The sequence below is a fragment of the Pezoporus occidentalis genome, unplaced genomic scaffold, assembly GCF_034315485.1.
Source record: "Pezoporus occidentalis ecotype Australia unplaced genomic scaffold, CSIRO_AGI_Poc_V1 ctg1, whole genome shotgun sequence".
Classification (NCBI taxonomy): Eukaryota; Metazoa; Chordata; class Aves; order Psittaciformes; family Psittacidae; genus Pezoporus; species Pezoporus occidentalis.
This window is the reverse complement of record NW_026912778.1, coordinates 18,012,891-18,025,924: the sequence shown is the minus strand read 5'-3', so window position 1 is coordinate 18,025,924 and position 13,034 is coordinate 18,012,891. Positions and strand designations below refer to the sequence as shown.

The 13,034-nt window shown below is 39.2% G+C and overlaps 1 protein-coding gene and 1 long non-coding RNA gene across 2 annotated transcripts; both read right to left on the bottom strand.

Moving 5' to 3' along the window:
* Window positions 1-486: 486 nt before the first annotated feature.
* On the bottom strand, window positions 487-6,815 carry COMMD8 (COMM domain containing 8). The gene is made up of 5 exons (XM_062607622.1): window positions 6,707-6,815; window positions 5,723-5,878; window positions 4,634-4,786; window positions 2,802-2,957; window positions 487-928 (listed from the first exon to the last, which is right to left on the bottom strand). The coding sequence occupies exons 1-5, from the start codon at window positions 6,749-6,751 to the stop codon at window positions 908-910; spliced, it is 531 nt and encodes a 176-aa protein (XP_062463606.1). The 5' UTR covers window positions 6,752-6,815; the 3' UTR covers window positions 487-907.
* Window positions 6,816-9,361: 2,546 nt separating this feature from the next.
* Window positions 9,362-9,933, bottom strand: LOC134175327 (uncharacterized). Its single transcript, XR_009969031.1, has 2 exons — window positions 9,820-9,933; window positions 9,362-9,582 (listed from the first exon to the last, which is right to left on the bottom strand). It is a non-coding gene; the product is annotated as an uncharacterized LOC134175327 (long non-coding RNA).
* Between the last annotated feature and the right edge of the window lie 3,101 nt (window positions 9,934-13,034).

Genomic DNA, 13,034 nt, shown 5'->3' with positions numbered 1-13,034 from the left:
AAAACCTTCAGCGTTACCAGCACTGTCCCCAGGCTGAAATTCAAAAACACTGCACTGCACCAGCTACTAAGGAGAAAAATGACTGCTACTGCTGAACCCAGGACACATATTCAAGTGAAAAGCCATCAACTAAGATTAAAAAAAAAAAAAAAAAAAAAAGGCAAAAACTAACCCCCAAACTTTACTTTTGAGCAAAGCCCCCATTGCTTTTTACACAACTTTTGAGCACTGAAGAGGTTGCCTAGAGATTTTGTGGTGTCTCCATCCTTGGGAGATATTCAAAAGTCACCTGGACATAGCCTTGTGCAGCCTGCTCTAGGTGACCCTGCCTGAGCAGGGGAGTTGAACAAGATAACCTTCAGAGGTCCCTTCTGACCTCATCTAATCTTCAATTTTATACAGCTTTGGTTTGTAAAGCTGATTTTTCCCAGCATCTAAGAAGATTCAGTTTAGTGATTAATAAATCAAGAAACAACTTAACTTCAATTATCCACACAAAATCAAGTGTTTATTTACTATTTACAAGTATAAACAGATTAATGCTACAAGTACTCTGTCATGTTCTTCATTATCATGGCAGCACCTTAGATAAGGACAACATATTATGCAAGTAAGCCCTGGTTTTATCAGGCACATCATAAGTGATGCTTTCCCATAGTTCTAGACATCTTTAGTACTAAAAGCAATTGCACACTGGATTTTTCTATTTTTGGTCAAACAGATACAAGATTCTATTATTTTTATCAAAAGATTAGTTGCTTATTTGGGCACAAGTCATAACAGCCTTCTCACTTCAGTATTTTACAGTATCAACAACTTCTGGCTTTGCAGAGAACATTTACCTCCTCCCCCCCAAAGTCAGTCGGGGAACCATCGCCATCAGATACTGTGAACAAGCTGAATTCCATCATTTCAGTTGCAAGACAACCTTCAAAAAGAAGAAATAAGATTAAAGTTGAATGAGACCAGAACTTAAGCAGTTTAGGAAATACAGCTTTGTGCTTTCTGTTACAGTATGACATGCACCTGTATAAACATGCCTTTCCTCTGGAAAATACACCATCCCTCTCTCAGCTGTCTTTTACAATCTCACACAACACTCACTTCCAACAAGTTTCTTTAGCATTTAATGCATGCAAATCATTCCTCAGCTCCCTGTAATCAAAAAGCAGAATGGTCCAGTGAGATTCCTTCCACACAAAGTAGAACTGAGGGACCATTCCTAGAGTGAATTCTTCCTTGTGTGCACATAAAACTAAGTAAGGAGATTACAACATCCCACAGTTTCCATTCAGAACTTTAAGCAGAACAAAAGTCGTGTGGAGACTGAAGTCTGTCCCAGAAGAATCTCTGTTTGCATAGTGCAAAGTTCACAACAAGCTACTGATTTTGTTTAGTTTTGGAGAAAAAAAAATCCAGGGGAAAGAAAGCTGTTAGCTCTCATTCCACAAGACCATCACCTGTATCTGGACTAATACATTTATCTCACTAGGAACTGTGTAGTCAGTTAGAGGTCTCTCATCAGCCTCATTAAAGCAACAGATAAGACATAATTTTAGTGTCTTTTGTAATTCAAAATATTAACAGTGCTATTGTAACTTAAGTTTTAACTTTATGAGCTATAAAACTATTATTTTCAGCTGTCACATACTGACAGTTTTTCCTAAATGTTCTACAGATTCCAGCTACAGCATCACAACATTACATAAAACATCTAAATAAATCCCTTAGTTGCTAAATGTCATGAAGCAACTAGAAGCTGCTAATTTCTAGAACATGCTGATACAACATTTCCATACTCATCCTGCAATATGTCAGAGAATTCCATCTCTCAGATAATACACAATAAATATTTAAGAGATTTTCAGATTTAAAAACAAAACAAAACAATTTTCCTTTTTAACAGAGCCAGTATTAATACTAAAAGGTAACTGAACAAGGAGGGACTCCAAGATTCAGTTATCACCAGGGTGCAAGTCAGATGACACTTCCCCCAACAATTTTTTTTCAAATTGTCACTTCTTTTAGTCTTTTCTATTAAGAAATCTGAAACACTCCAATTAAAGTTTCAAATTCTTTTTCTTCTTGGGTTACTGTAGTGGAATCTTTGTAGCTTTCCCCCCGATTTACTATGCTATGGAAATTAAAGCACACAATTTCAACCAAACAACTCTCCCATGTACATTCCCAACCACTGAAATTTTGTGATGCTGGGTGAACTCTGGAGTTCTCTCCAATCATTCAAAATCAACTCTCATCTGACATTTGTCATTTCATTTTCTTCTCCTCCTATTCTCCCAAGACTTTAAGGTGTTCTGAACAGTCTACAATGCTTATCAGGATTCTAATTACATCTTAAAAAAAAATAATAATAACCTATAATCAACTGTGGTAAATTACCCCTGAAGTCCACCCAGGATAGTCTTCCTTGTGTATGACTTTCTGTAACTCTATCATTTTGCTCATGTTGGGTTTATGTTGGGTTTCCATCAAGACAGCCAGAACAAACAATGTGGCTGGTATCTACTACAGTCCACCTTATCAAGGGAAGCCTGTTGACAAAGCCTGTTTATTCCAGCTACAGGAGGCATCACTCCATCCCTGGAAACATTCAAGGTCAGCTGGACCAGGCTCTGAGCCACCTGATTTAGTTAAAGATGTCCCTGCTCATTGCAGAGGGACTGGACTAGATGACCATTAAAGGTCCCTTCCAACTCAAACTATTCTATTATCCCATGAATTTCAGTTAAACTCAGTACATGAGAAGTCAGGAAAAAAAAGATGGTATCAGTAAAAACTACCTTATTAGCAGCTTCCAGTGAGTTTATTAGGTTCTGCAACTCCTCCTTATTCATCTCTATAGACACTGGTTTAATTTCACCATTTTCTCTCACATCCAAATCAAGATTGAGAAGTGGCATCTGAAGCATGGAGATCTTATCACTGGAAAGAGCAAGCTACGCAGATTGATGAAACAACAATAACAACATGTACAGCAGAACCATTCAGTTTTCAGTCTTTCACAGCATCACATCTGCACTTTATTTTGAACGTGTACTACCAGAAGGAACAAACATCAGCATGACAAAATTAACTTGTCATAAATCATCTCTGCAGGTTTTGGTCTTGTGGTTTTGTTATGTGTCTTCACCCCACTCCCCTGCTGGGAATTTTAATTGTTTATACTAAGAACATACTGAAATACTAAACCCCCTGCTCATAGCAATACATTTGTCAAAACAATTTGTTAAAAGTACTGGTCTGCTATATTTTTGCATTCCAGGTGAAAAGAGAGGATACATTTGACCATGGCTCTTTAAAAACGAAGTATATGAATTCTGAAGTCATTGTATTCAAATAGTTCTGGTAATCAACAAGTAAGAAGAGTCTTACAGAAGTTGGGAGAAAGGGGACACCTTTGTCCATTTTTCAACTCTCCCTACAGCTGATAAAACACTTTGTCAAATATTCTATCGGACAAGCACTGATGAAAAGGATTACACACCAACAGTGCTTTCTTTTTTGTTTACTATGATACTCACTCTATAACTAAGGCTTATTACAAATATTAAAATCAAAGATTAGTTGGTAATACAATAGATATTCTACAGACCCATCTTATTTGAGATCAGAATGTGATACAGCAGAGGAGACAATGAGACAATGTCCTTGGTAGGATTCAGCTATTGTAAACTAAAAAAATCCCCAGTGATTTAATGCAAAATGAATAGTTCAAACATGCACCAGAAATCTCCATTACAAAATAGAGAATTAAAAAAAAAAAAAAAAAAAAATAATCTTTCAGAAGACAATGCTAAGTGAAACACAAACCCCCCCAAGGGTTCACATAAGTCTAGTCTCTATTTCTGTCAGCACAAAATGCAGTTAGTACGAGAACAATCCCCTAATAACAGTTCATCTGAAACACACTACAATGCCATACTTGCTCTTGCAGAATCTTGTCTACTTGTAGGCATTGCTCCTTGATTTCCAAAGCTGTTTCCTGCACAAACTGTTTAACACTCTTGTTGAAATGGGAAAGCATTTAACAGCTCTACAAATCTGTTTCACAGCTCTCATGGATTAACTAAAAATATAAACAGTATGTCACATTGTTAAGTCTTTGATACAGCTCAATTTAAGGCAGCTGTCTTCATAAACCCAAACTGTAGGCAACACAGTCATCATTGGTTTATTATCAAAGTAAGTCTAATGATAAATAATTTCAAACTAATTAATTTTTTATTGCAGGAATCTAAAGATCTGAAAAAGTCAGGGAAGCACATCCTGAATCAGTGTTCTACTCCTGAAATTAAATATTTCTTCTTCCTTTGACTAAATATATTGTCTTTTCAGGCCTCAAACCCAAAACTTTCAGGTGTTCCTGAATAATGTTCAATTTCCTTTTAGGAAAGAGATTGGTATTACAGCTTTGAAAGAAGGGGGGCAGAATTTTACTTTTACAGTTTATACAAATTTCAGGCAAGTATTTGATGTGTTACCATGAACAGGTTTTTCTGATACCTATGAAAATTTAACCATTCTCCAGAATGAGCTGGCCTAAGGGATCTATATCAACATTTATTTTCTTGTAGAACACTTCTTTCAAACAACATCAAGGCAACACTCTCACCTTTAACTGCCAGTCAAAATCCTGCAGCTGAGAAGAAGAGATTGCATTTACTCTTTCCACTAGTGCATTCCTGATTTCTTCCTTTCTGCCTTTTAGGCATTTTGTGATTGCTTCTTGATAGCTTGAATTTAATTCATTTATCTGCTGAGCAGCCTACAAAAATAAAAATTGTGATTGGGTAAACTATGAACCACAGAAATAACATGTATCACCTGTAACAGCTGTGCTCCGTAGATACCCAAGCTTCTACCCAAATAGCCGTTATACTGGACTCCATAATCTCATTTTATAATCTCCTCAGTGAGCGCTCCGTGTTTGATAGTTAAGAATTGGTATTTTCCACAGCAAGGTATAAATAAAAAGTTATTTTCTTGTCATTTATATTATGAAAGACGAAAGAATGGAGGCTTGAGTGGCCTTCTTAGATGCTACCCTAAAACCAAACCAAAACAAAAATCACACAAACAATGCCTGTTTAGCTCTGAAGGTTTCTGAAAAATCATAGTGGAGACAAAATACATTAGCTTAGCTGGAAAAAAAATAATTATGTACACTTACCAATGGCTACAAAGTATTTTTCTTTGACCTAGCTACTATCAGGTAGCCAAAACAAGAACAACACGCAAAAGATGGGAATTAAGATTTTTGATAATGGAACAAATTTTTCCAAAGCTTTTACACACTGGAATGCCCTGAATATATTCCCTGTCCTACATGGTGCTCCATTCACAGTCTAGATGTTTTTACTATTATTTGCATAGAGTCAACACTTTAAAACACTTCAATGCAGTAGTAATGAACCAATAAAGCCAAAAAGAGTGTGAATGGGTTTTATTACTGATGAACAGTAACGACAGGTTACAGATTTTAAGGAAAACAGATTTGGTGATACTTGAGAAATCAGTACCAATTCAGTTTTTTAAGTCTTTGCAGTGTATCTCTAGAGGCAGCTCACCTACCTATTTAACTTAGTCTGCTACTAGTCAAATGCTACATAATAAAAATACCTTAGGACTAAATAAACTACAAGACTAATCACTCCAGTATTCTGCCTCCCAAAGTCAAGCCCAATCAGTTATGAGCCCTTACCTCTTCATCAGATATGTTTTTGCCAACTGCAGTTTTGAAATACATCCCTGTTTCTTCTAAAACCTCCATCCACTCCAACAAGCTCCAGATATTGCCATAATCTTTGTATCGAGGATACGCACGGCCACATATGCCATCAACTATTTTATGAAGAAACTGAAACAATGTGATATATAACTTAAAAGCATAATTTTATCACTGATAACCAGATACAAGACTTGATCAAGAAATTCACTTGCAACCCCTCCCTTGGCTGGGTATTGTCTCAATGCCCGAGTGCAGCCAATGCACATTCTATAGTCATAAAGAGGTTGTCCCAGAATATTAACTATCCTCCCCCACAAGGTTTGGTAATGTAAATCACAACGTGATTCAGATTCACCCTGGATTTAATGGTTTTGTGTACAACTATATCGTACTGCCGAGCAGCAGTGCTGCCACATCAAAGGGCACCTCAGTCATTTCCCCCCTCAGCGCCTGTGTTCGGACGGAGAAAGCCCTGTCTGTTAAGAGCTCAAGGATATTTCTAATCAGCTAATAGCAAAGCAAGCGCAGTAACACCCGCTGCGTGCACGTCCGGCGCGTTCTGAGCCTATACTTTCGCCTTCGCTTTGCAGAGGGCACCGAGGGCGGGCAGTACGGTGGCGGCCCCGAGGCGCGCTAAAAGGCGAGGTCCCGGTCTGCGGGCCCAGCCTTCCTCTTTGGTGCCGGAGAGAGGCTCCTCTGCCCCCCCGCGGCGACCACCGCCCTCCCCAGCCTCGGCGACAGTGACCAGGATGCAGGCGCCTGCCGCCGCCGAGCCCCACCCTCTTCCCAAGTTCGCTTCACGACAGGAACCGCCCGAGTGCCCCTGCTTAACGGTCCGCAGCAGCCCCGCCGCGCGGGGAGACAGGCGAGCTGGTGACTGATACGGCGGCCGCGGCTCCTCCTGCCTCGGAGGCGCCGGGGCCCGCTGCTGCCCGCCCAGGGTCGCAAGGACCTCACCTCGAGGGCCCGTCCCGGCGGCAGCTTCTCCAGCAGCCGCAGCATCTCCCGGCTTCCCCGCACCGCCCCACGCGGGGCACGTGACCGGGCCGCGAGCACGCGCTCCCTCTTCCCCTCCGCGGCGGCGCGCTTGCGCACGAGCAAACGTCGTCTTCCTGCGCCTACTTCCTAGGTTCGAGCCTCAGGCCCGGCGCCGCGAGGGTCGCTTGAGGGTTTAGTGAGGAAAGCGGCCGTTCTGTGCAACCTTCACTTACATGGCGAAAATACTCCCAAAATTTTACCATCTTTTATATTAACAATAAACTGGTTTTTATACTCTTCCTGCTTTGCAGCTTTGCCTTTCGGTCTCAACAAGGTAACTTTCTTGCTGGTGTCAGGGGAAGAAGTTCAAGGCTTACATACAGCAGGTGACACATTCTCTGACATGAAATGGAATCGAGGACATTAGGGGAAATACTAGCTACAGAGTCCATGCTGCTGGTACAGTGTCTACTGCAAATAACTCATTTTTTTCCTTTGCCAAAGGTGGGGGGGGTCAGTGCTAACCAGCCTGTGGAGGAGGCTTATGGAAAAGGTTTTAGCATTAGCAATGACCTTGCCATACCTTAACTTGAACTGAATGCAGATGTGAAGAAGCAAAGATGCCTTGACCACTTGTACAAGAAAACCTGTATGAATTCAAGTCCCAACAAGAAACTGATATACCTGTAGGCAGATCTTATTTCACTGAAATCCATAGGCTAATTCACAGTTATGTGTATGTAAATAGAAGACTCTGACATAAGAATATGAAGGCAGCTACAAGTCTTTACTTGTGGAAATAAGATCTGAAGGAAACCCCAGTGTGGTTAAGCGAGTTTGCAACACTTGTTCTCCAAAGACGGTATGTGGCCTTGTAGGAACACTGTGGTGTGGGGGAGTTTTGGAGAAGAAATAGGTAGGGAAGAACTGACTTCGTGGTTTGCTGACTGTAAACTTTCAGATCTGCCTGATTTCTCTCACGGTTTGCTACGGTGAGTAGATTAGATTTTTAAATAAAGGCTTTGGAAAATGTATTAAATTTTATTATGGCAAAATTACATGAAGCTACTGTTAAATTCATTAACAGCTGAAAATGCAAATAAAAATTATATTAATTATATTATTTTCAATAATAATTCACTCTATTTCCCTAGAATTAGCTTTGTCAGATAACTGGAAACCTATGCAGTTTCTTCTCATCGTACTATGTTGCACACCGCAAAATACAGCACCAGGGGGAGCTTCTGCTCCAAACAAAAGAAACCCAAAGAAAACAGGAGAAATGTAAAACAATCCAGACTTGAAAATAAATAAATTACAGGGAATAAGGAGAAAGGTTACAAGTCTTCTACTCACTTGTTCAAAGGGATCAAACAAGTGACAAATGCGAGAGAGCAAATATGTAACACATAAAAGAGGAACACATTCTCTGACAATCTCAGTGAACACTTTCAAAGCACCTTAGTCTTTGCAGGTCTGAAGAACAAAAGACTTCCATTTTTCATAGGTGTGTAGTTTAGAATAATACTTTGGATTCAGCCTACTGACATATGAAAAGCAAAACCAGACTGTGAAAGGAAACCATGTCTGAGTAAGCTAAGTCCATGTTTTAGAGCCCATGTACAACTACAAAGTAGGACATACAAAGCCAGCCTTTAGCATTTCAGGGTTTGTTTGGACTTGCATTGTTTGGATCCACCATCAAGACTTAGGTCTTAAAAATACCTGCTCTTCATGCTTCTGTACCACAGAAGCAATAAGCCGCTCCACCCCTCTGAAGCTAAGCTGTGAAATAACCACAGAGACAAGGAGGGAAGCTTTGACAACAGTTAAGCAGGTAGGCAAGAGACTCCAGAGCAGCAAGAAAAGAAGCAGCTTTATAAGAAAGAAAAGTGGAGCGAACGTTGTGTTATATTCTTCACATTGCTGCTGACTTAGAGAGGGTTTTGCTTGCTTTTACAGATAACCCACAAACTGAATTGCACTAATTAAACCAATTTTAAAAGGAATCCTTTTGTTATACTTGGTTTTGGAAGAATGGCAATAATTAACAACTGGGAAGTAATTTAATAATCAGAGGTTCTTAATATTATAGCAGTATAAAGGTGTTTTACTTTGCTCTAAATATCTGCAGTTGGGGAGAGCAGCTGAGTACTAGTATAACTGTTCTCCCAAGGAACTATAAAATTGGTATGTCAATATAAATAATAGATAGCTGTGTATTTTACCAACATGGAGGGAGCAAGTAAGTGGGCTTTTTAAATGCAGATGAAACACAAGGTTGCAGTTCAGATTATGGTGAGCTAAATGCAGGTTGCCATGGAAAAGGGAGATCCCACTGGTCCTCTAACCCCTGTTGCCAGCTCTGCTTCCTCTTGCCATCCCTCACACCAGCACTAGGGTGCCTGGGCTGCAGGATGAAACTGCAACTGATACGGCTGAAAACTGTTATTTTTGCACAGATTTATTTTTTCATGGGTTAGATTTCAGCCAGGTTGGAACAGAGCACCACTTCTGACAGAAGAGACCTTTGTTGCTGAGACCGAGAGGGAGGACAAAACTACCCCTTCTGGCAACCCACACTTAGGTGAGATGAAAGGTTAAACTGGTGCTGAAACTACAGCTTGACATGAGTATCAATCAGTGAAACACATTCATTGTTAAACCAGGAATCTTGAAAGCTTTTGTAGAAGCTTACACATAAACATGTTCATAGTGATATGCTACAGCTGAAGGAGATTGAAAATAATGTATGTCTACTTAATTTTTACAATCTGAGCAGCCAGAGAAGTTCATAGTAAGGCTGGATGAAAAACATGACACTGATGTGCAGAACATACTTTATCAGCTAGTTCCTGAACAAGAAATCAGTTTTTAAAATAATTTTACTTGTAAAATTTAAGCATATAAAAGCATGACAAGTTTTGGTTCTTCCCTCCCCCATTTTGTAAATATAATACTCGTGTATTCACTCTATGAGACATGAAAAATACCACGTCATACACAGCGGATACAGTCTATGTCCATAGCTTTATACTTGTCTTTATCTTCTCTACCTTTTTCTAGTAAAGAGATGTAACAAGAAGGATTACCTTAAATGTTCTTGGTTTCTCACTCTGAAATTTCAAAATCATCTTGTTGCTTTCTGTAGTAGTTCTACCCTTCCAACAGACTTCACTGAAGACCTAGCAATAGTTGCGAGGCACATGCTCAGGGTTCAACATCACCTTAGAGACACACAATTTATAGACTGAACTCTGTACTGCCTTTTACAGACAAGAACATACTAAAGAGATCATTCAAAAGAGTTCTGCCACACTGCAAGAATTTCAGTGAGGAACTGCTATTGGCAGAGACTCTCCGAGCATATTTTGAAGCATCAGAGGGGAAAAATCTTGGTTATATTCTAAATAAAACAAGTTAATATTAAAGGAATTTTTAAATATCTGTGCTGTATACATCTTGGCCCAGCTGAGATAGTGGAAGGGCCAGGAGCTGGCATCATACCTAGTAGTCTGCAGGACAGAGGCAGGGGAATAGCTTGGACTAGAAGAGTCTGTAGTTGGCTTGAGCCATATACCCACAAAAATAACAGCTCATAACTCAAGACAAACTGGTGTCAGTAACTGGGACTCTATGCTCATGAGGATCACTGGTCACTGTCTCCTGTCCACAGCTGGGCAGGCACAGACTTAGTCTGTCTTTCCTCTCCTGTCCAGAAGACACACTCCTTTGCATGAGCTTCTTCGACAGGACTGGGAGGAGCCACCATCTCCTGTCCTCCAGACTGTCTATGAATATTCTCCCAACTTTCCCACAATTCTGGTTCATTATTTTATCCCACGCTCAGGGAACATGCAGAGAGTTCATTTTCATCCAATACATTGCTACCATTTTATAATGAAAAATCTATTGTTACCATTTCTATTTCTCTACATTTCTATTCCTTTGTTCATGCTTAAGAGTTTTAGGTAAACTAAGTATCAGATACACATCAGGGCCAGAATTTACTCACCATATGCAGGTCTAACGATTGTAATGGCTGGAATGCAAAAAGGCAACAACAGAAAATGAATAATCCCTTATAGGGCAGATGCAGTAAAACCAAAACCCAAATATTTCTCCCCTTCTCTAAGCCTAACTTTAATATTTTAATATTAATAATGAATGATAAGAGTATGTTGGTGTTTGCAAAATTTTTTGGACATCATAAAGATAAAAGAAAATGCCCTCTGGGTAGATTATGGTGACTCTTAGCCCTGCTAGTAAACAACAATTAGCAGAGACTGGAATATGTTGCATAGCAAGTTGCACCACACGTCATAATAGCAGTGGGGAGAAAGTATTCCTAAAATAGTAAACACACTACCAGGTACATCTCCCATCATTCACACAAGGAATTCATAGACTTTATTTATTAGACTACTTTGAGTTGAGAGCTACTATGGTAGCTACTACAGATTTTATTTTTATCACATAGTACTTTAATGAAAACAGCTGTTGGTCAAATAGTTACTCTTGCAAAACTTTTTTTTTCTGACAGAGGTTTTTTCAAACAAGGGTATATAAAGGGAAAGTAATTTTAACAGACTAAGAAAAAACATTGTTTATTTATACAGCTATGTCCATGTTAAGAGTACCTTTGACAGTATGGCACAGCAGTGCTTTTTTACCACTGAATCTCTTCCAGGATAAATACAGCCAACTTGCTTTCAAGGCAAATGGCTTTGGGATTTACAAGTCTTTCTCAGTCTGTGTCCAGTTTGGCAGCATATCATGCTGCCCAAAAAGCCTGTAATTCTTTGGGGTCTCTAAATAACAGATAAGCAGCAGCTTTTCACATCTAGCTCCTACTTCTGCCCTTCTCTTTTCCATGGAAAATAGCAATCAAACAGACTTCACTGAAGATGTTCCTAGACTCCCATTAAAGAATAAATCCCATCTCTCCATGCCTGTATCCAACTAAGTAAGATGGAGTCAGTTAGTACGCTTTTGATAGGATACTAGGTTTCCTAAAATTAGATTACCTATCTTATGAAAAAACAGCCATGGATTTTCCCATGTGGAAAACACCTGAGCGAATTGAAAGTCCAAGTGGCATCCTCATATCCATCTACTGAATTATTTTTATTTATTAAAGAAAGGGATGTAGTAGATATAAGCAACTATGTTAAAATACTGACAAATTTTGTCTGGCAAGCTGGAGTAATCTGTTCAGCAGAAATTATGAGTTAGAAAAACTGTAAAAGAAAAGTGAAAAAAAAAAAATCCTTGAGGAAAATTATAACCCAGACAATAAGTTTCTACAAGCAAAGAGGAAAAAGCAACATTTACAAAATAGCTCATTTTGTAACACTGACTCAGCCCATTTTATGAGCCAGTAGAGTGGTTTGGTTAAAAAAGATGCAGAATTAAAGTTGTTTTATGGACCAGATAAAATCAACAAGTCAACTTGTTCATATATACAGTGGAAAGGAAGACACAGAAGCACATATCGTGTGTATCAAAAGTGTTCTGATGCACAATAAAACTGTAACAGTGTAAACAAGCTAATAACAGGTTTACAGCTGTAGGTAAGATAAGGCTGAAGATTAGCCATGGGAAATTGCCACACCACAGTAAACAGAAAAAGAAGGGATAAAGCAATTTATCCAAGTGCATCAAAGCTGCCTATGTGAAATTCCACTTGGCTACTACTACTTTCCAACCATACACACATACAGAAGTAGCAGATGATGTTCCTCTTCTTTATAGTTTCTTACTTCTTATTCAATAGGCCCATGTTAGTTCAGCAGAACAGCAAACCTCGGTTGATAGAGGCTGGAATCTCACTATAGATTACCAAGTCAGCTTCCTTAGTGTAGAAAGATCTAATGCCAAGTAGTAAATTCCTGCTCCATTAGAAGCTGCAGTAAGATGATGATGTCTCATTTAAGATAATTTTCTGCTTTTCCTGGTAATTAGAGCCCCTTAAAAGCGCTCTTTCAGATTCTTTAATTCCAGTTGATAGTTACTTTCTGCAGAACGGTCACTGAATGAAAATCCCTTCAACAGAAGGTTCCATCATCTTAGTGACTATCATGATGGAAGTTCCTAATACACATGATGGCTAAAACTCAGTGAGTGGTATATCAGTAAATGCTACATCAATAATAATTATGGCTACTGACTGCTACTAATTGCCCTCAAGAGTAGAGATATAAAACAAGCTTCCTGATTCCTGGCATTCTGCAATTGGATAAACATAATGGTATAAACCACAGGCAAAACATGAGGACTGCATGAGTGAATACTACAGTTACTCCCT

Bases quoted from the DNA above. Each gene is read 5' to 3' on its own strand.
- COMMD8 (XM_062607622.1), bottom strand. From the start codon at position 6,751: ATGCTGCGGCTGCTGGAGAAGCTGCCGCCGGGACGGGCCCTCGAG. The intron at 2,958-4,633 runs GTGAGAGTGTTG...CAATCTGCGTAG, and splicing joins ATTTTGACTGGCAGTTAAAG to CTTGCTCTTTCCAGTGATAA. The intron at 929-2,801 runs GTAGTTTTTACT...TTCTTTTTGAAG, and splicing joins CACTGGAAGCTGCTAATAAG to GTTGTCTTGCAACTGAAATG.